Below are 26,089 nucleotides of genomic sequence, written 5' to 3'. Positions count from 1 at the left end.
AAAACAGACTAATTCAGGGTCTTCAGATACGTAGGCGATGTCCCAAGGTCAACCACCTCCTCTTTGCTGATGATTCCATCTTATTCTGTAAAGCTAATCCTGAAGCATGTTCAAACATCCTGCATTTATTGAATTCTTATGAAAGCATCAGTGGCCAGAGGGTAAATCTTAATAAATCTGCTGTATTCTTTAGCCACAACACTCCCTCCACTACTCGTATACTACTGGCTAACTCTATGAACATTAATCATATTGGGGCTCAAGATAGATACCTTGGTTTGCCTTCTACAGTCTTTAAATCGAAAAAGACTTCTTTTAGTATGATCAAAGAGAAGGTTCAGAAAAGAATCCAAGGGTGGAAGCGCAATCTTCTATCGTCAGGTGGTAGACAGGTGTTGCTTAAGGTAGTGGGAGAAGATATTCCTATTTATACATTGTCTTGCTTTAAGTTGCTTGATGGATTAATTTTGGAAATTCACTTTCTACTTTTTCAGATCTGGTGGGGACAAAAAGATTCTGAAAGGCGGATGGCTTGGATTAGCTGGGACAGTATGACTCGCCTATGAAGAGAAGGAGGCCTTGGATTTAAAGATCTTATAATCCAAAATCTGTCACTTTTAGGCAAACAGTTTTGGCGATTCTTAACACAGCCTACTTCCCTATTATCCAAAATCCTAAGAGGTAAATACTTTAGCAATGGTAATGCTATAACGACAGAAATTGGAGTCTTACCTTCTTGGGGATAGAGGAGCATACTGGAAGGTCGAAAGATTATTGAAATAGGTCTTAATTGGGCTGTGGGTACTAGAGAGAATATCCGAACCTTTGAGGATCCTTAGCTGCCTCCTCCATATCCTTTAATGATTTCTGACATGCCAAATAGACAGGCTATTTCTGAGTTGGTTCCAAGAGTTAAAGATCTAATTACTGAAGATAGAAATTGGAATTAGAATCTTATTCAAGAATTATTTTTCCAAGACGTTGCAGACAAAATTTTGTCAGTTAAAATTCAGCAGAGTAGGGACAAATTGCAATGGGATTTAAACAAATCCAAGTAATATGATACATTTTCAGGTTACAGAATTGGCTATTTATTTTACCATCCGCCTTTGGAGTTTTGCTCTAATTATATACAGCAAAAAAAGTCGTGAATTGATCTATGGAAGTTGAACTTGCCTCACAAAATTAAGCTATTTATCTAGAAAGCTCTCCATGGCCGGCTTTCGGTACTTGCTCAGATTCATCACCGCATCCCATCTATATCTCTAATATGCCCCTGCTGTCATGAAGCAATAGAAACAGTCACTCATTGTTTGATTGATTGCTCTAAAATTAAAGGCGTATGGTCTCAGAGTTATTTTCGTGACTATCTTCCTCCTCAGAGTCCTAACGACTTTTGGACATGGTAGACTGCATCAACAGAGATGCTTAACCCGTTGAAAAATGCTGACCGTAATCTTCAATTGCTTGCCATCATTTGCTAGAACTGCTAGAAAACTCGCAACCAGTTAAATTTTGAAGGTTCTACTTTAATACCGTCTGCCATTCTAGCAAGCTCTGTCAAGTTGCTCCGTGAAATCTAGAGAACTCCCAGTTTAGTTCGTCATCTCCATTATGCAAACTCTTAGCTTAATTCAATTTGATCTATCATTCTTTCTTCTTTAAGATTTTTCTTCTTTTTTCGACCATGCACCGTTAGATGAATACCTTCCGTGTATTATTTTGGAAAATTTTCATATTTTATTATGCTATCATACTTTTGGACATCTTTGTATTTCATTTTTCAATAACTAATGAAATATAACTTACTATCTTTAAAAAAATCATATTACATGAATAAAAGTAAAAAAAAAAAGACAATTGTTGTTTTTCCCTCCATGCAAAATTTAATTATGTTAATGAAAAAAATTAATATATTTTAGGAATTTACTTATTACTAAAAAAATTATTTAATAATATATTTATCCTATTACAATATTATTTATATAAATATTCCATTTTTAGTACGCGTAAATTGCAGTAGTAATTGCATATTTATTAAATAACATCTAAATTGCATCAAAGATTGTATTTAGTTTTAAGAATAGGGACTAGACAAGATATTGAAATTTTTTTATATCTTATTTAGTAATAATTTTAGTAATAAATTAGAACAAATTATGAAAATTTAATTTATTCGATCTTAGTGTGATTTTTTTTTCTAAAGTTAGGAGTGAAACTCGAACCTGCAATTTTTAGATGAATATAAAGAGACTATATCATTTAAACTATAGTTGATTGGCAAGATCTTAGTGTGATTTACTAATAATAAAATTAGGATATTTATGTAAATAATGTTATAAATTGTAATAGGACAAGTATATTATTAATTATTTTTTTTTCAAATTTAAATAAGTATAAATCCCTATATTTTTCTATATATTTTTTAATTATTTTGATGACTCTTTATCAAACAGATATGAAATAATGTATATAAATGTATAAAATATACAGTAGGATAAATCACAAAAATGTACTCGAATAATTTTGTTGTTGATAAAAATGCATTCGAATTTTGGTATAAAAAAAATTCTCAAATAATTTTAAAATGTAATAAAAATATCCAACATTAAATATGTTTTCTCAAAATAATACTTTAGAGATTGAATTTTGATTAAATTTTTTGTAAATATAGTTTAAAAAATGAAATATTTTTATTCTTAAAATTTGATGATTTTTTGCTAAATATATATTTTTTGTGATTTTTTTGTCAACAACTAATAATACTTTTAAAAAATAAAAAAAAATATAAAGATCAAATTTTTATTCAATTTTTTGTATGTATTTTTTAAATAATTATCTAATTATTTTTATAAAATTTTAGCTTAAATATATAAATGATTTATTAAATAAAAATTTCGTTTGTCCTTAAAAAAATATTATTTTTTATTTTTTTGTTAAAAATAAAATTATTCGAATGCATTTTTGATAATTTATCAGTATAATAAGTCATGTTTTAGTGGATATTGGGTATTCATGTAGCATTTTTTATGTCAAATATATTAGATGAGAAAATCAATCTAGCTTGTTTTACATGGCCTGTGAAAATTCAAGATCAAAACAGCTCAGGTGCGTATTGCGTTACGTCATTGCGCTACGTCATTGCGCAACTGTCTCTTTGAAAGTTTAATTTCTTCAATAAAATAAACAATGAAAGAATAAAGAGTGTTTCCTGATGCTCATTCCGCATCTGCATTATATTCGATGAACGGTATCCCCCATGTACAAAAAATATTTAGAGGAAAAGAAGGTTTTGCTAACTTAATTAGAAAAAAGTTAACTTTATATTATTAGAAATTTAAGAGTATTATTTTTGTTGTAAAATAAATAAAAGATATATTAAATATAAAATAAAGATGTATAAATAAAAAGACTATAACATTAATATAATTAGTTCAATAATAATTTATATATATACATTAATATTATTTGTTGTAATATATATATAAAGATGAAAAGAAGTATTAAAAGTAAAGAGAGAATTGCATTTATTTTTTGTTACTGTGTGTGTAAAATCTATTTGCCTCGTCCATGCTTTTATAGGCAAATAAATTCAATTTTTCAAACTATATTAATTGTGCTGTCATGAGAATTTGCTTCTTTCAACATAGGAAATCAGATCCACCATCAATGAGCATCCATCATTATCCTTGTTGTAACACTCCCCCTTGGATGCTCATTTAGAAATATGCCTCATTAAAACCTTACTAAAGAAAAATCCAGTGAGAAAAAAAACCTTAGTGAAGAAAAAAGAGTACAATATCCTTTGTGATGGGGACTGTCTCATTAAAAACCTTGTCAAGAAAAACTCAATGGGAAAAAACCTGACCAAGGGAAAAAGAGTACAGTCTCCCCCTTATGCCGACATCATTTAATGTCTCGAAATCGGCGCATTCCAATCTCATGTACCAATCTTTCAAAAGAGGATTTTGTGAGTGACTTTGTAAATAAATATGCCAGATTGTCACTTGAGCAGATCTGTTGGACATCAATTGTCCCTTGATTTTGAAGATCATGAGAGAAGAAGAATTTGGAAGAAATATATTTTATTCTATCACCTTTGATGTATCCGCCTTTAAGTTGAGCAATGCATGTTGTATTATCTTCAAACATGACAGTTGGAGCTATCTTATGATCAATCAATCCACATGACGACAGAATATATTGAATCAGGCTCCTTAGCCAAAAATACTCGCGACTAGCTTCATGAATCGCTAGTATTTCAGCATGATTAGAAGAGGTTGCTGCTATCGTCTGTTTTGTGGACCTCCATGATATAGCTGTACCACCATATGTGAACAGGTGTCCTATTTGAGATCTCCCTTTATGTGGATCAGACAAGTATCCAACATCTGCATAGCCAACTAATTGTGACTTGGATTCATAGGGATAAAACAATCACATATCAACCGTTCCATGAAGATATCGAAAGATCTGTTTGATTCCACTCTAATGTCTTCTGGTTAGAGAGAAACTATATCTTGCTAGTAAATTCACAGCAAATGATATATCAGGTCGTTTATTATTAGCAAGATACAGTAGCGCTCCAATGGCACTAAGATATGCTACTTTAGGACCAATGATATCTTCATTTTCTTCTTTAGGATGGAATTGATCCTTCTCCACATCCAAAGATCTTACGATCATTGGGGTACTCAAGGGATATGACTTATCCATATAAAATCTCTTCAAGATCTTTTCTGTGTATGTTGTTTGATGAATAAAGATCCCATTTTTTATATGCTCAATCTGCAGGCCGAGACAAAATTTAGTTCTTCCAAGATTTTTCATCTCAAACTCTTCTTTTAGAGTTTTTATAATTGTTGGAATATCTTCAGGAGTCCCAATGATATTTAAATCATCAACGTACACAGCAGTTATAATGAACCCAGATGTAGTTTTCTTTATGAAAACACATGGGCAGATATCATCATTATTGAATCCGTTTTTGGCCAGATACTCAGTAAGACGATTATACCACATTCGTCCAGATTGCTTTAGACCATATAAAGATATTTGCAATTTGACTGAGTATAACCCTTGCGAATATTCATTGAATGGTCTAGATATCTTTAGTTCTTCAGGGACTTTCATATAGATATCCCAATCTAATGAGCCGTATAAATAGGCTGTTACCACATCCATTAAATGCATATGCAGTTTATGATATGCAGATAAACTGATCAAATAACGCGATGTTATCGCATCCACTACAGGGGAATACGTTTCTTCATAATCTATACCGGGCCTTTGTGAAAAACCTTGTGCCACAAGTCGGGCTTTATAGCGCACAACTTCATTTTTCTCATTTCGTTTTCTCACAAATACCCATCGGTATCCAACAAGTTTTACATCTTCAGGTGTACGAACTACAGGTCCAAAGACTTCACGTTTTGCAAGTGAGTCTAATTCAGCCTTCATGGTTTCTTTCCATTTTGGTCAATCATTCCTTTGTCGACATTCTTCGACTAATCTTGGCTCAAGATCCTTATTTTCATGCATGATATTCAATGCCACATTATATGCAAATATTTCATTGACAGTTATCTTATTTCGGTCCCATTTTCCTCCTGTAAAGACATAATTTATCGAGATCTCGTCATTTTCACAATTTTCAGGTACCTGAACGTCTTCTGGCGTTAACACTATATCAGAATTTTGGACAACTACAGGTGTCTCTACTATGTCTTTTTCAATAGGAATATTATTTACCTCTTTTCTCTTTCGAGGATTTTTGTCTTTGGAACCAACAGGCCTGCCACGCTTCTAGCGTGAATTTGCTTCAATGGCTACTTGTCCTACTGGGACATCAATTTGAATTGGGGTATTTTCTGCTGGTATATAAGATTTAGTTATCCTCTTTGTATCAGAAAATGCATCAGGCAAATCATTTGCTATTCTTTGCAAATGTATAATCTTTTGAACTTCCAGTTCACATTGCCCTGATCGAGGATCTAAATGTATCAACGATGATGCATTCCAGTTAAGCTCCTTTTCAGGAAGCTTATTCTCTCCCCCCTAATGTTGGAAATTTTGATTCATCAAAATGACAATCCGCAAACCAGACTTTAAATACATCTCCAGTTTGTATCTCAAGATATCTCACTATAGAGGGAGAATCATATCCAACATATATCCCCAATTTTCTTTGAGGTCCTATTTTGGTGCGATTAGGTGATGCAATGGGAACATATATCACACACCCAAATATTCTTAAATGGGAAACATTTGGCTGCTGGCCAAAAGCTAATTGCATAGGAGAGAACTGATGGTAACTCGTTGGCCTCAAACGAATAAGTGCTGCGGCATGTAAAACAGCATGCCCCCAAACCGAGGTTGGGAGATTTGTTCTTATAAGTAAGGGTCTAGCAATTAATTAGAGGCGTTTAATAAGTGATTCTGCTAACCCATTTTGTGTGTGAACATAAGCTACTGGATGTTCAACACTCATTCCATTAGCCATACAATAAGCATCAAAAGCTTGAGAAGTAAATTCACCAGCATTATCAAGACAAATTGCTTTGATTAGATTTTCTGGAAATTGTGCTTTTAATCGAATAATTTGAGCCAGTAATCTCGCAAACGCCATGTTGCGAGAAGATAATAAGCACACATGTGACCATCTCGAAGATGCGTCTATTAGGACCATAAAATATCTAAAAGATTCACATGGTGGATGAATAGGTCCACATATATCACCTTGAATCCTTTCCAGAAATTTAGGGGGCTCAAATCTAATCTTTACTTGTGATGGCCTTAAAATTAACTTTTTCTGAGAACATGCAGCACAACAAAATTCACTAGATTTAAGAATCTTCTGGTTCTTTAGTGAATGTCCATGAGAGTTTTCAATAATTTTCCTCATCATGGTTGTTCCCAGATGACCTAATCGGTCGTGCCAAGTTATGAATTCATTTGGGCTAGTAAACTTCTGGTTTACAGTGGCATGTGATTCAATTGCACTAATCTTGGTATAATATAACCCAGATGAAAGAGAGGGAAACTTTTCTAATATAACCTTTTTATTCAAATCATGAGCTGTGATACATAAATACTCATGATTTTCCTCATTCATTGTTTCAATATGATATCTATTTCGCGAATATCTTTAAAGCTCAACAAGTTTCTTCGAGACTTGGTAGACAATAGTGCATTATTTATTATGAATTTTGTTCCTCCAGGAAACAAAATTATAGCTCTTCCGGAGCCTTCTATCACATTGCATGAGCCAATAATAGTATTAACACATTCTTCTTTTGGCACCAGATGGGTAAAATATATATTATTTTTTAGAATAGTGTGCGAACTTGCACTGTCCGCAAGGCATATATCTTCATTACATATCCTTGCCATTCTCTTCAAAGACAAATAATAATAAAATAAGTAGCATGTACAGTTGAATTGAATACTTGATCGGAATTATTTTTCTAAGAAATACTGCACATAAAAATAATGTCATATACTAAAATTTTATTTTAAAACATGACATATTTAATGATTTTAAAATTTATAAACATTAATATTTCATTATTTATATACATCATATTTGAAACTTAAATACATAGAAAACTTAACAATACGTTCTTTACATTATTTATTTACATGAATGCTTAACAATCTCACACATTAAACTATTCCATCATTGATCAAATGACCAATATTTCCTTCAGAATTCTCAGAGAAATCAGATACATCATAATGAGTGGTGGAATTTTCAGCATCATTTGAAACGAAATTCGACTCTTTTTCCTTGTCGTCCTTTTTCAAAGATGCCTGGTAAAGATCGACTAGGTGCCTTGGGGTACGACAGGTACGTGACCAATGGCCCTTTCCACCACAACGGAAACACTTATCCTCTGTTGGTTTATTCTGCCCGATATTTCTTTCTTTATCCCACTTCTGGTGAGATCCTCTCTTTTGAATATAATTCTTTTTCCTTCCATAATTTTTCTGGTTATTAAAACCTTGCCATTTACCTCTTCTGGGGTAATTTGTCGCATTTACTTCAGGAAATGGGGCGGCGCCAGCTGAGCGCGCTTCATGATTTTTCAATAGCAACTCATTGTTGCGTTCAGCAACAAGAAGGCAATAAATTAATTTAGAATATTTTTTAAACTCTTTTTCTCGATACTGCTGCTGCAGGAGTACATTCGAGGCATGGAAGGTTGAGAAAGTTTTCTCCAACATATCATGATCAGTGATCTTTTTCCCACATAATTTCATTCGTGAGGTGATTCGAAACATTGCAGAATTATATTCATTTATGGATTTAAAATCTTGTAAACGCAAGTGCGTCAATTCATATCGAGCTTGAGGAAATATCACCGTTTTCTGATAATTATACCTTTCTTCAAGGTCTTTCCAAAGATCTTCGGGATCTTTTAATGTGAGATATTCATTTTTCAATCCTTCGTCAAGATGACGATGAAGAAAAATCATGGCTTTGGCTTTATCCTTCTGGGATGCATTATTTTCAGCCTTAATGGTATCTCCAAGATCCATTGAATTAAGATGGATTTCAGCATCTAATATCCATGATAAATAATTGTTTTCAGATATATCAAGAGCATTGAATTCAAGATGAGAGAGCTTCGACATAATAAAAAAATTTTACCTGAGATTTCCTAAAAATTTGATTAGAGTCTCGTGCTGATAACGTGTTGTAAAATAAATAAAAGATATATTAAATATAAAATAAAGATGTATAAATAGAAGACTCTAGCATTAATATAATTAGCTCAATAATGATTTATATATATACATTAATATTATTTGTTGTAATGTATATATATATAAAGATAGAAAGAAGTATTAAAAGTAAAGAGAGAGGGAATTGTATTTGTTTTTTGTTATTGTGTGTGTAAAATCTATTTGTCTCGTCCATACTTTTATAAGCAAATAAATTCAACTTTTTAAACTATATTAATTGTGCTGTCACGAGAATTTACTTTTTTCATTATAAAAAATCAGATCCACCGTCAATGAGCATCCATTTTTATCCTTGTTGTAACAATTTTCTCAATTAAATTATTCTTCTATTTTTATAGTTTGAAAAGTACGCTTAGAATTTATACTAGTTAGCAAAATCCTAATTGAAAATCATTTCACAACGTGGAAGTTGGACACAACTAGTCAACTACTACAAGGAAAAGTTTCCGTATATAGTTTACATATCTCAATTCTCAACCAAAATCAAAACCATAGCTTTTCTCGTACAATCCAATTGATGGCAAAAACAATGCGCATAGCTGTTATTACAAGTCCTGGCTTAACCCACCTAGTTCCAATACTTGAGTTCTCCAAAAGATTCTTGGAGCTTCACCCAAATTTTCATGTCACTTGCATGATTCCCTCACTTGGGCCACACCCAGATTCAACCAAATCCTACCTTCAAACTCTTCCTTCAAACATTCACTCCATCCTTCTCCCTCCAATCAACAAACAAGACTTGCCACAAGGAGCATACCCTGGAGTTCTTATTCAAAAAACCGTTACCCTCTCTCTCCCATCAATTCGTGACACCCTTAAATCCCTCACCTTAAGGGAACCACTTGCAGCTTTGATCGCAGATGCTTACGCCTTCGAAGCACTTTCATTCGCTAAGGAGTTCAATTTCTTGTCCTACATTTACTTCCCTTCTTCAGTTATGGCTCTCTCATTGTGTTTGCATTTGCCAAAACTTGATGAGCAAGTTACCGGTGAGTACAAAGACCTAAAAGATCCTATCTATTTACCCGGTTGTGTACCAGTTTTCGGGCGTGATCTTCCATTTCCAATGCAAAATCGATCCAGTGATGCTTACAAACTCTATCTAGAACGTTCCAAAGGATTCAGTAATGTAGACGGATTCATAATCAACAGCTTCTTGGAATTGGAATCAGCTGCTATGAAAGCACTTGCAAGGGAGAAAAGTTGCTTCAGCTTTTATGATGTTGGACCAATTACACAAAAAAGGTCATCAAGCAATGATGGTGATGAGGAATTAGAGTGTTTAAGATGGTTGGATAAACAGCCACATAGTTCTGTTTTGTATGTTTCTTTCGGAAGCGGCGGAACACTCTCTCAAAGCGCAATCAATGAGCTAGCTTTCGGTTTGGAATTGAGTGGTCAAAGATTTTTATGGGTTCTTAGAGCACCAAGTGATTCATCGAGTGCTGCTTACTTAGACAACCAAAAGAACGAGGATCCTTTGAAATTTTTACCAAGTGGGTTTCTAGAAAGAACCAAAGAGAAAGGTTTGGTTTTGCCATCATGGGCACCCCAAGTACAAATCCTTAGTCACGATTCAGTTGGTGGGTTTTTGAGTCATTGTGGTTGGAACTCGGTGTTGGAAAGTGTGCAAGTGGGAGTTCCAATAATCACATGGCCACTCTTTGCAGAGCAGAGGATGAATGCTGTATTGTTAGTTGATGGACTCAAAGTGGCGGTGAGGCCGAATGTTGGAGAAGATGGTGTTGTTGGAAAGGAGGAAGTTTCAAACGTGATAAAGTGTCTAATGGAGCAGGAAGAAGGTAAAGCAATGCGCAAAAGAATGGAGGATTTGAAAGCTTATGCTGCTGATGCAGTGAACAAAGATGCTGGTTCTTCAACGCATGCGTTGTCACACTTGGCTACTAAGTGGGAAAATTTTAGTGGGATTGAAGATAATAATTAATAAAGCCTTTTCCCAAAAAGGTCACCCAAAAATAAAGCCTTTTAAGGTTCGGTTGATGTGGATGTTATACATTGTTTAAGTATATGGATCAATATTTTTATTAAAATTTAGTCAGTATTTAATTAATAAAAAAATTAATTTTATATTATGAGATATAATTTTATACTATTAAAAATATTAATAATAATTAATTGATGATTATAAATCACCAAATCTACTATCTTCTTAATATTTCTCATTATTTAATATGGGCCAGCTATAGTGGCTTTTTTCTTTATTCTTTTTTTTTACTTCAATTATATTAAGTATATATTAAAATTAGTATAAAATATATATTAAAATATAAAATATACATTTAAAATATATATTATTAGTTGGTTGCATACTAGATGACAACATTCAACACCTCAATAAATTATTTTGTGGCTCATGACAATGGCTAATTATATGAACATCTCAGCTGTCACTTAATGATCCATATCAATATTAGCTTAAGACAAAAACAATGTGTTCTGTCTCCTCTCTCTGAACAACCAAAGATTTTTTTTTGTCTGAATGCTCAAGTTAACCAGTTAATTTAGTCTTGAATAAAGACAAATTTATCCCAAAAATCTTAAATGACTTATTACATGTGGTTTTATTTTACTTTTCTTTATAATCTTATCAGAAAATTCGATACAAGATAATGCGCCAAGACAGCAGCAATTCATTGTGATGAAACAGACGACATTTTCTGTTTTTCCCTGTGCCTGGTATATATAATTATATATTACACTTGATATGCAAATACAAACTAATGTTATCAATTCAACACAATTAACAATATAACTAATTAAACAGCATTGATATAATTAAATTGGAAATTACATGACTGAGTCCATCAATTCAATGTGTGTGTTTCCGACTCATGATTGTTGATGCAAAATCTCCACGGTTCAAAACCATCACCTCATGAACTTTTCAATGGCCTCCAGAAGAAATCCTAACCAACTAATTGTTGTATCTCATGACTTAGCCTTTTGTCGTGAATCATCCATATACCTAACCAAATAAACATGTTATATTTATTAAGTTTAACCAAGTCCTATAAGGAATAAAAATCTAATGAACAAACAAGACTAATGCTTTTATAAGCTTCTGAGCTTGTTATGAATGAAAAAAAAAATTGAAATATGTCGCATCATGTCAAAGAATGTTTGATGTACTAATATAAAACTTATAAAAGTTAAAACAATACAATTTAATTGTGTATCCTCTTGGAGAAATGAGAAGTCTTTGATATCCTCTCTATCTTGCAAGAACAGTGCTTCTACGGTGCAATACTGAGTATGAGTACCAGTCCTACCTGGTCCCAACCAAGGTGGATTTATATATAGGTAAAGGTAATGCAAAAAACAAGCCATTCATGCAATTAACTTCCAAATTAAATTAGATAAATGTTACATGAATAAATTATGTTTGTAACCACATTTAACCAAGTCTTTTTTTTTTCTACTCGTTTTTATTGTGCCAATAAACTATTGAATCAACTTGGTCATATAGTATCACGGATTTAATTAATACTAGTAGAAATACATTTCGCTAGACCAAACTAGAGGATCAATAATTTGTTCTTATGTTAATACATTTGATATTGGTGCAAGAAGATAATAGGACCTTGATCATAGTGATTGAAAAAGAAAATAAATTGGATTAATGAGGATTTGTACAACTTATTTGTAATTTATGAGTAGAATAGAACAAATGGTGCAAAATCCTACAAAATTCTGAGAAATGAGAACATTGAGAACTGAAAGATAGGAAAGAATTCAGTGAATTTGGACCATAACGGAGAATTCCAAAAAGGGTTATGGTCAGCGGAACTACTAGAAGCTGCTCGAAGAAGGGTGAAGTCTGTTACATGTAACTAAGTTTATAACTAGTTAGTTCTTACCAAGTCAGCATCAATTGGTTACTCTCTCCCTCGTATATTAGCTCATCACTACAATGTAATCTGATTGAACTTAACCTCATAATGAATATGCACTCATTCTCTTCTCTCGCACTCTACCCTCTACTCTCGTTCTCTCTAATTTTTTCTCTACCTTTCTTCCCTAAATAATCTTCCCTCCTTGTTTCTGATAAGGTTCACCTCGTGATGCAAAAACACCATAGAATGACATAACTTCTCTCCTTTCTTTATACCCGAATTGAAATTTGAGATATATATAAAAAATAGATATCATTGAAACATTTTTACTATATTTCAAAATTATGTCATATCTAAATTATTACATTAAAAAATAAAAAAATAAAAATCTTTTAATACTAATAATAGATTCTCCAAATAAATGTAGTTGAACTTCAGTGGGTGTTGGTCTTAAAAATCGACTTAAATATAAATGTAGAAGAAATCATTTCAACAAGACATCTAATTTTTAATATAGGTGGAGAATTGACTTCAACCGTGAGTAATTAAAACAACTTAAGCCAATGAATAAAACCGAGACAATAAGTAGGGATTAGTCAATTGATACAAGAAACAGTAAAATATTAAAATGTGCACACACTAACAGCTTACTCTCCCCAAATCCTATTCTAATATTTGTCTGACTTTCCTGTTAACTATTCTCTCTTTGTCGCCACACCAGTTTGTCATGCATTGTAATATATATAACCCACATCCATTTTCACTTCCTCCTTTAGTGACCAAACTGTACCCATACACCCAAGTCACCCCACGGGTCCCAAATCCCAACAGAAGACCACTTAGATGCTAATAGGTGGGATTTTGCAAAGGAAAATAGTAACGAAGTAGACAAATGGGACGGAAAGAAGTAGAAAGCCACTTGTAAGCCAGGTTTGAAATCAAACCCAGGCATCATTTCTATTTGGAACAGTATAGGTTGGGTTCTGCTAGGAGTAGGTAGATTTTCTTCTTCCGAAGCATACAAGATAGACAAAATATAATATTCTTATGCGGCATATATGGTTTCTTAGTGTGAAAGAACACTTGCAAGTGTTCTTGTTACGATGGTCTTCATTTTTTCTCTTCCTGTCTTTTTTGTTTGATTAACTAGCTCGAAGGGGAGAGTTCAGAATTTACTACATGGACCACTGTTTAGACCTAACAAAATTAAATGGAACGGTTTGTTGGAGCCATTGTTAGAATGGAGTATTGTTAGTGTCTAATTGAGATAAATTTTAAGTTTTTTGTGGCAAATTACTAGTTATCTCAATGTTTAAAGAGACTAATTACATTTTTTTTCCTAAAAACTATTATAATCCTGTATATAAAACTCATCGTAACTATGTCTATAATCATGATAAGAGTTTAAGGCATGCCTGAATAATATTTTGATCTCATCTATGCAATGTTTATACTCATCTTCTCCTACATGATTAAGGTTGCCAATAAAAGACGAAAAAAAAAAAACAATTTGCAAGTATTATTTCTTTACATAAGCTAGAACCATATTCTTACTTATCCTGTTTACGTGGAGGCAACCCAAGTTTTGCTCTTAAATTTGCACCAGCTTCAATGAGGTCGTCCACCTATAGTCAATGTGATGAAGAGTCATAGGCATAATCGTGATGAAGGAAGACATTTTATTTTACTGAAAACCAGCATTAAAAGAAGCAGGCACCACAGTTAAGTGGGAAAAAAAAAGTTAATAATCAAATTGATCCTCCAGTTTTCACTCAATGAACAAATTGGTCCCTCTATTTTAAGTTGATCAGGTTAGTCTCTAAGTTTTAAACCTTAAATCAAATTTGTCCTTTCGTCAATTACCAAGTTAGTCTCTAAGTTACCAATCTACCATGGCATGCCATTAGGTAACTGATTGGAATGCCTTTCCTGCCATATCAGATTGACAATTAACGTTCCACATCAGCTTTACATTAAAACCGTTAACTAGCCAACTTAATTCACATTTTAAAATGGGGGACTAGCATGATTAGTTTAAAAAATGAGAGACCAATTTGATTATCAAAAGAAAACTGGAGGACCAATTTGATTGTTATCTCAAAAAGAAAATGATTATCTAAATTTTTATAATAATTAATGGACAATTATGATTCATGGTTAGAGAACAAGAAGAGAGACCAAAAACGATATGATTACCAATCACCAACAAACAACCACACATCTTTTATCATGCACCAAGCTTTGTCGTGTGCAACATTAGGCCAATGAAACAAATGCAACAAGCCAGCTCTATAATAAAAGTGATCTATCGAATATAATCTTAATTAATTTACTTGTCTCTAGAGTCTTTTCAATCAAGCAAATATAAAGTATCTTGTACCTCTTATAGATTTTGTTGAAAATCATCTACTGGTAATTTAGCAACTGATGCCACTAAAAAATGAATAAATTTGATGAGAGCTGCTGCTGCTAGAATGCATATCATAACTAAGAATGTCATGGAAGATTATTAATAAAGCCAAAAGTGGACCAAACATGTATAATAGCTAAATCATATAAGCAGATTTTCTAAAGTCACAACAATTTCTCTCTGTTGTCAGGGATTGTTTTCAAATTCAATACTTGTAACAGTAATTATTCAAGCTCATATTCAGAAAAAATAAATAATAATAATAATAATAAAGGGGAAAAAAGAACACAGACGCACACACACTCTGACACCATAGTTTCTCCCACTGTAACTGTAAACATCATATTTGCTAACTCGAATTCCTGAGTAACACAGCTTCTTCCATCACTAGAAGTCTAGAACCCAATAAGGCCATATACAAAAACTAAGGCCCGTTTCGTATTTCACTCAGCAGGATTACCTGATAACACATTTGACTCAATCACAACTCAACCTACAATCAACAAACCCTTTTCTGACATTTTAATACAGAATATGTATTCTATCTCCTAGTTGATAATATATATATCAATACAACTCATTCTTTGTAATTTGAATTAGAGCATCTCACCATCACCATAAACATGTAACAAGAAACCACCCTAACAATTCATTCTTCGTAGTTACTGAATCACATACCCATTCCTTCCACTATACAAAACCACATGCATCTTGGTCACATACACTTTACAAGCAATACCATCCATTTCATTGCAAATTAAGCTATATCAATATTCTTTGTTGATCAACCTTCTTCAAACACAACCCATACCCATTTCATAAGGGGGTATTTGGTAACCAGAACCCAGCTAGCTAGGTACATTGTGGCTTTGCTCTTTCTAAATTATTGTTTAGTTACTTTAGTAACATCACAAATGAATGGAACTAGTTTTCATTTGAAACAATTTAAGCCTACAACTAGTTCTTACAACAAACTAATTTCTCTCTAATATATTTTACCTCTTTATGATACCTCCATCAACCAGTGACTGCACACCACCAACTAACCACCACTGTTCATTGTCGGTAACCATTGATCATAATAATTTTGAATGAGTTTTAAGTTTTGGAATCAAACACCATATAACAAAGAAACCGGTTCAATTTTAACCTGCCTAACGTAACCAGTTCCATCTGCACCTAATGAGTTCTCAAAGTAGCCAAACACTTCATTCTCGACCAAATTACCTAATCACATAAACATATCAAGTTTTATTTAATAAAACTACATTTCCATCCACACTTATTCGGGTCTTGAAGCAACGAAACCCAATTGAAACCAGATTCAGTTACACAAAAACCCTACTTCTATGCACGAAATATTTCTGCAATCATAAGAAACCCCTAAACTACAAACCATCACAATTCACTCTGCAAAATTACATGATCACACATACCACATTTACAACAAAAAGCATATAAATAAATAAACAAAATAAAAACCAAAACCAACATGAAGCAACGGAACCCTCTTCAAACCTTCAACTCACAACATAATTCATATGAAATTACCCACCACAGCATATTACTACAGAAACAGGAATCTTGAATTCATGACAGCAGTACCTTGTGAATGCCGTTAGATCGGAGGATGAGGACGGAGGCGGAGGCGGCGCTGCCGACGAAGAGAGAAGCGACGGCGAAGGCCTTGACAGGCATGAAGCGAGAATCGCCTGTAAAGCCTTGAGTGTAGGAACGTAGACCCCATCCGAGTTGAGCAGCAGTGGCCGCACCCCACAGCCATTGTGTCCACTCCACACCGCTACCAATGTTCTCCATTGATTATACTCCCTCTCTCGCTTCTCTAACTCATCATAGCATATAGGGCCTTCCTTTTCAATGAACTCCCAAATTAGTGCTTAAAATAAATTTGGACAAATTAGACCAGAACACAATTTATTTATCCATTACCTTTTATCCGAGCTTGTGCGAAAAGATTTTTTTTTAAATAAAAATAATTTTATATTTAAAAATTTTATATAAAAAGATTTTCAACTAGCAAATTCACATAAAAAGAACTGTAGGTGAGTTTTTACTTTATTTATTACGTTAAAAATATTTTTTTAATAAAAAAATCTTTTTAAAAAATAATATAAATTGTAACTTCTAAAAAGAATATTTTTAATTTTTCAAGTACTTTATTTTTACTACTAAAATTTAACCAATCACATCAAAAAATAAAAAAAATTAAAGAATCTTTTTTTAACAACTTAAAAACACAAACAAATTTATAATATTTTAAATAGAAGAGATTTGGTAACAATTTTTTAAATAATTTTTATTATATATAATTTATAAAATGATATTTTGTTAACTTTAAGAGAAAAAATTATCATTTTTTTAATATAGCATGCTATTTTGGCTATAATCAAATTTATTATCATCCAAATTTAATTTATAAAATGATAGATTAATAGGTACATTAGAATATTTTAGATGTTACTTAATTCTATACAAAATGATTAGTAAAGATGGTGAGATATTTGCATAATATTGCTGTTTAGATTAGTTTCGAAAGAAAATCAATCTAATCAAAAGTAGATAATTTGTTTTAATTTGCATTATTGTTTGACTTTATTTTTCAATTTAATCATATCTAATTCCAATTTATTGTAATTTTGATTGGATTAGTTTATTCAATTTTTTAAAGAGAATTTATTATTAAAAAATATAAATAATTTTAAGTTGATAAATAAATAAATAAATTTTATATTACAAAATATTTATTAAATAATAATACATGAAAATTTTTTTTAAAAAAAGTTATAACAAATTAATATCAAATTCCTCTAAAATAAGAGAGTTATGAAGTAATAAAGTGAGGGAATTAATCACTTTTAAATTAATATAATAGAGCTCAATAAAAGCTATAAATTAAATAATGATTAATTTTTTATTTTATCATTTTATTTATTTCAAAAAATCTAAATTAAAAAAATTAAATATAATATAAATATTATCTTAAATTTAATAAATAATAATATTATATCATATTATACACAATTTGAATTGATTTTAACAAATAGATACAAAAGCTGACTTAATTCATATGGTTTGTCATTAATTCAATCAAATCTAAGAGACGAATGACAAAGTTGAGCTGAGGAAGAATGTAAGAGACTGGAGAGCCATATAGAATTCTCCTCAGTGTCATTTTTGAGAACTTTGAGATTTGAGGATATAGATCATGGTTATGGTTATGGTTTCAGTAATTTTGTATTTCAATTCAATAATTTCTTATTCATTTCAAAATTAAATACTGACAAACATTTGCAGGTATTTTAGAAGACATAATTAATGAAATAATATTAGCATTGTATAAAATTTTGTCCATAATAAGCACATGCTTGATAAGATAAAATGAGTAGAATTTATTTGTACTTGTCATGATAAAAACATAGGTTGATGCCCAATTATGGCTCAGTAGTGGAGTGCTTAAAAATGGAAACCTTCATGACTATGTCTTCAGAATGGTTAGCTAGTAATTCAAAGGAACATGCATCCCCTACTTCCAAATCAGATTCCCTTGCAAATCTTGTCCAACCTGCTGTAAGGCAACCGGTAGAATGTTTTTCGTAATAGATCAACCTAACCTTTGAAGATCTTTCTCCAACCAACAATGTAACAGTTTGCTTGCCAGGTTTGATATAATCCTTTAAGGAGCCCCTCGGTAACCACTACATAAGATGCATACTTAGTTGTGTTTAGTTTATGAGATTAGATACACGTTTATTATACTATAGAATAAACACCCAAATCCATTCTCAAAAAATTCCAACCAAACACTTTGGTTTTCAATAATATTTTATTCTCTAAATTAAAAATTCTAAAAAATTGAAAGTCAGTTTTGAAAATGGACTACTTTGTCTTAGAGTATATTTATTTTCATCTAAAAGCAATGCTAGGTCACCATCCAGCAAATATTATCATTTTTAACTCGTACTTGACCAGCAATAATTTGTATATATATTTACAGAAATTTTGCATATAAAAAGTATATAATTTACACATATATTTACCAGAATTTGCATATATGAATCAATATAATTTATGTCCATATTTTTCAGATTTTGCATGCATGAATTAATAAAATTTATTTATTAAAAATAATTTAGTATTTGTGCTGGTCAAATGATGGCAAAAAATATTAAAAGTTACTGATCTCCAAAAATTTCTCTTTATGTAATTGTTTTATAGTAAAATTTGTTAAAACTTATTTATCCATACACATATTAAAAATTTAACTGAAAGTAAAGAAGGAACTAATCTATCCGAGTAATCCGACTATAATTTTTTTAAAAAAACTAAAATTTTTTAGTCATTGATTCGAGTGTTTACTGTATAGAATATTAAACATACCATGCAACATGATCCTCTGTTTGGTTTTATCATAACCGTGAAGGAAGTATTTTTCGCAACTTCTGTAGTTTCAAATTTTCCAAAACCCGATGGTTTAGTTTTAGAAAGCAAGTCATTGGACATCTTTCCTTCCCTTGGATTCTTCAACTTACCTAGAAAAAAAGAAACAAATTAAACATAAGAAGTTATAAAAATTTCATCTAAGAATTAAATTGTCTTGAATATTAGAAGTACCCCCATCTTTGTTGTTTGCATTTGTTCTCTTGGTTTTACGAGGAAGAAGTTCCTCATCACTAGTGTTGGCCCTTTTACCATATTTATTCTTGAAGGGGTAGTCTATTTCCGTGGCACTCATATCACATATGAACACATTAAAATGAGATGTTCCATCAAATCTAAAAACCAATAGATCCCCAAACCGTAGAGAGTGATACTCCACAAACTCTTTCCAACCATTTTGTAACCAAATTCTTCCATCATGTTTCTCCAAATATACCTCCCATTCTGTGCCATTTGGAAGCTTAAGAACAACTTTGTTGGACAAGCGTTCTCCATATTCCCTTACAAACTTTCTAGGAATCATCTATCATATAGATTCAAATTAAATATGAATATATCATATAGTGTGTTCTAATAAACTCAAGTTTAATTGTATACATCAATAACTTTATCAAAAACACTTGACATTTTGATAGGGAATACACATTGGTAAACTAGGTTAGCCTAGTTTTTCATTAAGTTACAAATGTGTTATATTCCAGGCAAAATGTCAAAAACGAATTGAATATGTGGCATTATGCTAGTGAGTATAAAGTTGATAGAATTTGATCTTGACAAGAAACTATATATATTAGATTAACGTCCACAAGATTTGTAGTATTATATTTAAAATTGTTTAATAATTTTGTTCGTGTTCTGTTCTAGTGTGTTGGTTCTACATTGGAAAGGTAAAAACTAAAGAGAAAAGTTAGATTATGCCACTTTTGATTAAAAACAAAACAAAAAACAAAAAAACAAAAATGTGATAAGGCACTTGAGCACGATATCAAATAATGTTGTCTAAAAACAATTGTAAATTAGCTTGGTTTCTCTTTTAATATCCCATGTAGCATTTGGTGACAGAGATTGAAAGACAGAGACTAAGAGACAGAAATCAAAATAAATCTCAATATTCTATTTGGTGCAAAGTGGGAGACAGAAATTGAAACAAAAATGAAATTCTAATTTAATTTGTACAAAGGGTAAAATTGAAATTAATTAATTAAAATGAAAGTATTTTAGGTATAAAATGTTATTAAAATTTCAGTCTTCATCTCTAAAAATTTTAGTCCCCTGTATTCTCACTTTTCGGAAGTACTAAAATACTGAAATTTTAGAGACAAACAGAAATTTTAGTATCAGTCTTTGAACCAACAAACATGATATTGAGTTTCAATTTCTTAGTCTCTCTGTCTCAATAATTCAAAACAAACGCTACCTAATAGACTTGCTTACAATTTTTCCATCTAAAATGGTGCTCGGGAGCAGGATCTTGAAGAAGTGAACAGGCTTTGTTGTTGCCTCATCACCATTGGAGGCATCTTTGTAAAGTTTAGAAGCCATTTTGAATTATTAGCAACACAATTGATGAATCTAAGCTTCTTAGTTGTAACCCAAATATCAAACGAAAAAGGGTTTCGTATATGATACTTTAAAGTTGTAACGAGTTATAAAATTTAATCAATATAACTCCTGAAACATTAAGTTACAAGAAACTAGATGTTATTAACCGCAATAACATTATATGGTCATTGAATATAATAATGCCTTAAAACAAGTTTTTGACTTTCACCTACATATTGTCTTTCACTTTCCAATTTGTATATTAATTTCATAAAATTTATTAAAAATCTCAGCAATGAGGTTTATTATGAAATTAATTTATCATGAATATAGAATCCCATTATCTAATTCCAAGGTTTTGAAAACTGAATTGATTAGTAATATTAACATTGTCAACTAATAAATGGATATTGTACACTTAAACTCTATTGAACAACCTGTAATAAGGCCATAAAGGATTAAAGCCGTTAAATGCTGCAATACAAATGTAAAAGAAAAAGGATATAGCTATTTATCAAGGAATAGAGATTCAGATAAAATAGTGAATGAGAGAAATGTAAACTCTTATTGATATTCCAACATTCCAGAAACTCTGTATATTTACATGGAAAACTAACCTTCCTGCTAGGACTAAACTACTAACTGACCCAAATAACAAACTAACTAATTTAATTAATACACAACTCCAAACACTATTATCCATAGGAAATTAAAGTGACAAATTCACTTACACAGAAGTTGATTCTGTGCTTGAGATTTCATTACAAGCGAATAAAAAACCAGAAAAATGCTTCACCTAGATTTCTATTGCGAAAAAATTCCACATGGATTTCATAGGGTTCCTAGTAAGGAATGATTCATCTATCAACTAGTCACAGCACAACCGAGTTGCCGAGAAACGAAAAAAGCTATGAAAAGTGGTCCCAGATCATCTGCAATAACAATGAGTAATCTGCTTCATACACTCCTCAAAATGTCAAGATCAGAAACATGGAGCAAATTATTTTGAATCTATAAAGGCATACCAATTTCAAGAAATGCATAATTGGCAAATCTCATCAACTATGGCAAAGCTAAGTTCTCAAAAGCCTATGCCTGAATTAACTAACTTAACAATCCAAGCAAAATTAAACCCAAAGCAAAAGTAATAAGGCATATTATAACCACCAAGATGCTGCATTATAAAACCTCTAGGACCAAATTACTAGTACATCAATTCAGTTCTTAACTATATATATATATATATATATGCTTGCCCATGCTTACTCAAAGAGCTTCTAATTCAGTTCTAATTCTTAACTAGGGCTATGAAATTTCAACCTAGATACTCATGCGTACTATCCAAATCCCTCAAGACGAGTCCTAGAGGCTTAGTGCTTCTAATTACAATAGTTAATATTTAATAAACCAATACTTTGCATTTGAAATAGGACACAAAACCACAAATGGTAAATAGCTATGAGCCTTGGAAGAAATTGTTCTTACTCTTGCTCAAGTTCCTTGAGCTGCTTCAAAGCACCAACCATGTTTCCCTCGAAGACCCTAATTTCCTCAACGAGCTTGCTCCACAACCTAAGATAATACTTGACATTTCCATTCTCTCTCTCACACTTCTCCATGGCCAACTTAATACCCTTCAACATGCCTATGTACTTGTCAAGTTTCTCCAGATACTCAAGAACACAATCTTGACTCGCCTTGCTTAAATCCCTGTCCAATATCTCCTCGAATCCAACCCTCACCATCTCCAACTGCTCGCTGCAGCTAAACACATGCGCCTTCAGTACTTGCCAGGCATCGTCGTCATCGGTCTTTGCTTTGTTGAAGCCATGAACAACGGGGATTCTCTCCTTCAGCTTCAAGTGCAGAGTGGATTGAACGTGGTACGGCTTGCCACCAAAGATCTCATCAAGATAGTTCTTGCCATCCAAATCCAACGATTCCGGAATTGTTTCGATCGAGGAGAGCGTGGTCGTTAGTGTTACTGGCCTGTTGACGAAACCGTTTCGACAAAACCCTAGAAACAGAAACGCAGATGCTGCAGTTACCGTCGCGAGGGAGGGAACTAAGTATTGGAAATTTTGTTGAGGAGGGTCGGGGGAAGGAGGTGACGGTAAAGAATTAGAATGAGAGGAAGAAGAGGCTCTGATAGAAGAAGATGGAGGCGATGATGATGATGGCGGAGAAAGTGGTGTGCGAAGGAGAGAACAACAGGTGGATTGTGTTGGGGAGGGAGAAGAGTAGTGAAATGAAGAGCAGAGAGATTGGTGGCTGTTGTGAACCGTGGGAAGGGCTTCCATGGATTCAGAACTGACGAGCTTTCGGTCAAAGAAGTCGGAGCCTGGGAGGGATCGAAAATAACCAAGTGGCAGTGCCCCGATAGTTTTTGTAATTTGCTCATGTAACTAGCAAGAGACCCGCTCCCTGCGGGGTGGGTGATTGAGTTATGAAATTAATAACAATAAAATGAGATGAACACATAAAAATTGGGATTTGAATTTTTTAAATTTTGAATTTAATTTTAGAAGATAAAGTGTAATTTATTATTATTTATTTTATAGGTAAAAGTAAGAAAATATATGAAAAAAATATTCAATAATAAAAGATTTTGTGGATCATTTTTTGTTAGATAAGTATATCTCGTAATTAAATAATATCTGATAACCTAATAAAACATAATAAAATGAGTAAATATGTAGAATAATAGACCAATTTAGCGGTTCCTCAATGCATATAAATCAAAGATTTCAAATAATAGTATAAAAGATAGCAGAATGTTTCCTCACTAATAAACACAGAGCAATCCAATTTTTTTTAAATTTGTGTAAAAATGTCTAAAGAGTATGATATGCTAATGGAAGTCAATGCCAAGAAGATTGAATGAAAATTTAAGGTACATGTTGTTCATATATGAAAAAATCTAAACAATTACAATCAAAAGGAAGTTAATAACATAGAGATAGTGCTTTAAGATATTGAGGTAAGTTATTTAACTTTATTTACTTCATTTCAATTCGTAATTGATAAATGAGATTCTTATAGGAAATGAATTTTTTTTCTAAGGAAGAAGGATCCAAGCATCAATCAACAAAGATTTATTCAAGAAGTGGAAGAGTTTTTTGAGAAGTTTAAAATATACACTATAAGTACTTTATAGCTGTAGACAAGATGAAAAAAATTAAAACAACAATAAATCGATGGACTTTGATTTTTTCCACAGAACTGTTGTTGTTCGTGTGGAAAATCCAAGTTATTCACTCGAACCCTTCTGCTTGAAGTCTATCCCAAAACTTCTTGCTGCTGAAAAGCTTGATGATTCTTAGCTATTGGGTGAGCAACCACTTTGTATGTTTCTTTAGATAGTAACCATCCTTTCGAGTATCTTCGAAATTGTGACTAATTTGGTATCATTCATTGTTCGTTAGACATCTTAGAGGAGGTTGTTGGGAAAGACCCAAGGGATATAATCACTAGTAAGGGAAAGGAGACAAAACATATGATGGTTGTGATAGCAGACCTAGAGTAAGCCTCTTAAATATGGGTGTTGTGTTACGTAGTAACAACAATTTTGATTGTGTGTTGTTTGGTGACATGGTCGACCACATACTTCTCCATCTTGAATATGACAGGATTAAACCACTAATAGTAGTGTTGCAGTTCTTTAAACACAGCCGATGGAATGGTATGCATCAACATGCTAGAATTCCTAACCCACTTCATTAGTAAAAGTGGTTTGTTTACTAAAGTTGGTATGTGATAAAGCCATGTTTACTAGACAAAACTGATTCTTATTGTCTCTGTTTTTAAAGAAGGTATCGATTCAAAGCCACTTTGATGTCTCTAAAATACGTGTTAATCCTGACATGAAAGAGGTACATGATTTTCAGAATAGGTTTGTGTAATAGTCAATAAGAAGCACTTTTTTTCTGTTGTGTTCCCATTAATAACGTTGTTTAATGGAGTGAATATGCAGCTTTTTTGGCAGTGTAAGGTCTAATTCGGTTAGGATTAGTCAGGTCTCTGGTCATGGTGTGCAATCTGGTGTCGTAGTGAAATCAATAGAGGACGCACTCAATTCCACAGAGGTCCAGTTAGCTAACACTTTTACTAATAACTAAGTGTATTTGGCATTCACTGAACTTAACAATGGTGGTTTGATACTTACCTAAGCTTGATGCAGAAAGGTCCCATAAAGATTGGTGGAACCATTATCTCTATCAATATTGACAACAACGATTGGTTTTACAAATTGTATAGGAAGTGTCCAAAGAAAGTAGAAACCCCGATTGAAAATTGATATAAATGTTCCAAGTGTGGTCACACATATGGCAATGCATCTCTTAGGTGTGAGACAAGAGTTAATTTGGATGCCTTTATTTTATTGGTCAGATACATTTCAGATGCAGTTTAATTAACATTAAATTACTTGCATGAATTGTAAAGCATTGACCCTATTTTATTAGTCTGTTGAACTATTCAACAGGAGAATTTATTATGAGGAATTTTTTTTTTACAAATGGTATTACATATTTTATAATAAGTATAAGGTTGAAATTATGGCCTACGATGGAACAGGAAATATAACTATGCTAATGTGGGATAGGGAAACAACACAGCTTATAGGGAGGTAAGCTGAAGAAATCAAAGATGAAGATGTTTGTTCAGCATATGTCCCTTTTAGATATTAAATTTTTGGATTTTTTTTGTGCGTATACACAAATTGTGATTTGTTCATTCTTTAAAATTTGCAGTGTTTGAAAAGGGAAGGTTATCCCCCAACCCTTGATTACATAATGGACAAGAAGTTACTCTTTAAAATTAATGTTAAAACAGCCAAATCCAACAAGTATGACCAGGTTTACACTATTATGAAAATATGTGACGATAAAAAATTGCCCTACAGAATTCATCAGCAATCCTTCTAATGTCTTAATTGTACGTATCTTCTATATCTATCGTTGTATAAACTAACAATCATTCAACTCATAAATTGCCTACAATTTTTAAGAAGGATTATAGTGTGCCTCTATGTAGGAGAATGGGATCAACAATTTAATAGATGTTTCAGTTGTTGTGG

The 26,089-nt window shown here is 32.2% G+C and overlaps 4 protein-coding genes across 5 annotated transcripts; 1 reads left to right on the top strand and 3 right to left on the bottom strand.

The window, feature by feature from the left end:
- Window positions 1–9,231: 9,231 nt before the first annotated feature.
- LOC107495103 (hydroquinone glucosyltransferase-like) lies at window positions 9,232–10,737 on the top strand. The gene has a single exon (XM_016116187.3). The coding sequence runs from the start codon at window positions 9,266–9,268 to the stop codon at window positions 10,691–10,693; it is 1,428 nt and encodes a 475-aa protein (XP_015971673.1). The 5' UTR covers window positions 9,232–9,265; the 3' UTR covers window positions 10,694–10,737.
- Window positions 10,738–11,325: 588 nt separating this feature from the next.
- On the bottom strand, window positions 11,326–16,911 carry LOC107495090 (uncharacterized). Of its 2 annotated transcripts, none has more exons than XM_016116163.3 (3): window positions 16,618–16,911; window positions 14,157–14,227; window positions 11,326–11,734 (listed from the first exon to the last, which is right to left on the bottom strand). In XM_016116163.3, exons 1-3 carry the CDS (start codon window positions 16,828–16,830, stop codon window positions 11,698–11,700), a joined length of 321 nt encoding a protein of 106 aa, XP_015971649.1. In that variant the 5' UTR covers window positions 16,831–16,911; the 3' UTR covers window positions 11,326–11,697. The 2 variants fall into 2 exon arrangements, with proteins under 2 accessions (XP_015971649.1, XP_015971647.1); XM_016116161.3 differs by having other exon boundaries at window positions 11,326–11,755; window positions 14,161–14,227.
- A 1,553-nt stretch (window positions 16,912–18,464) lies between these two features.
- Window positions 18,465–21,012, bottom strand: LOC107494954 (B3 domain-containing transcription factor VRN1-like). The gene is made up of 4 exons (XM_016115997.1): window positions 20,905–21,012; window positions 19,645–19,993; window positions 19,411–19,562; window positions 18,465–18,728 (listed from the first exon to the last, which is right to left on the bottom strand). Exons 1-4 carry the CDS (start codon window positions 21,010–21,012, stop codon window positions 18,465–18,467), a joined length of 873 nt encoding a protein of 290 aa, XP_015971483.1.
- A 528-nt stretch (window positions 21,013–21,540) lies between these two features.
- Window positions 21,541–23,440, bottom strand: LOC107495081 (uncharacterized). The gene is made up of 2 exons (XM_016116151.3): window positions 22,498–23,440; window positions 21,541–21,944 (listed from the first exon to the last, which is right to left on the bottom strand). The coding sequence occupies exons 1-2, from the start codon at window positions 23,310–23,312 to the stop codon at window positions 21,941–21,943; spliced, it is 819 nt and encodes a 272-aa protein (XP_015971637.1). The 5' UTR covers window positions 23,313–23,440; the 3' UTR covers window positions 21,541–21,940.
- Between the last annotated feature and the right edge of the window lie 2,649 nt (window positions 23,441–26,089).

This window comes from Arachis duranensis, chromosome 6 (genome assembly GCF_000817695.3).
Source record: "Arachis duranensis cultivar V14167 chromosome 6, aradu.V14167.gnm2.J7QH, whole genome shotgun sequence".
In the NCBI taxonomy this organism is placed as follows: domain Eukaryota; kingdom Viridiplantae; phylum Streptophyta; class Magnoliopsida; order Fabales; family Fabaceae; genus Arachis; species Arachis duranensis.
This window is presented reverse-complemented; position numbering and strand designations above follow the sequence as displayed.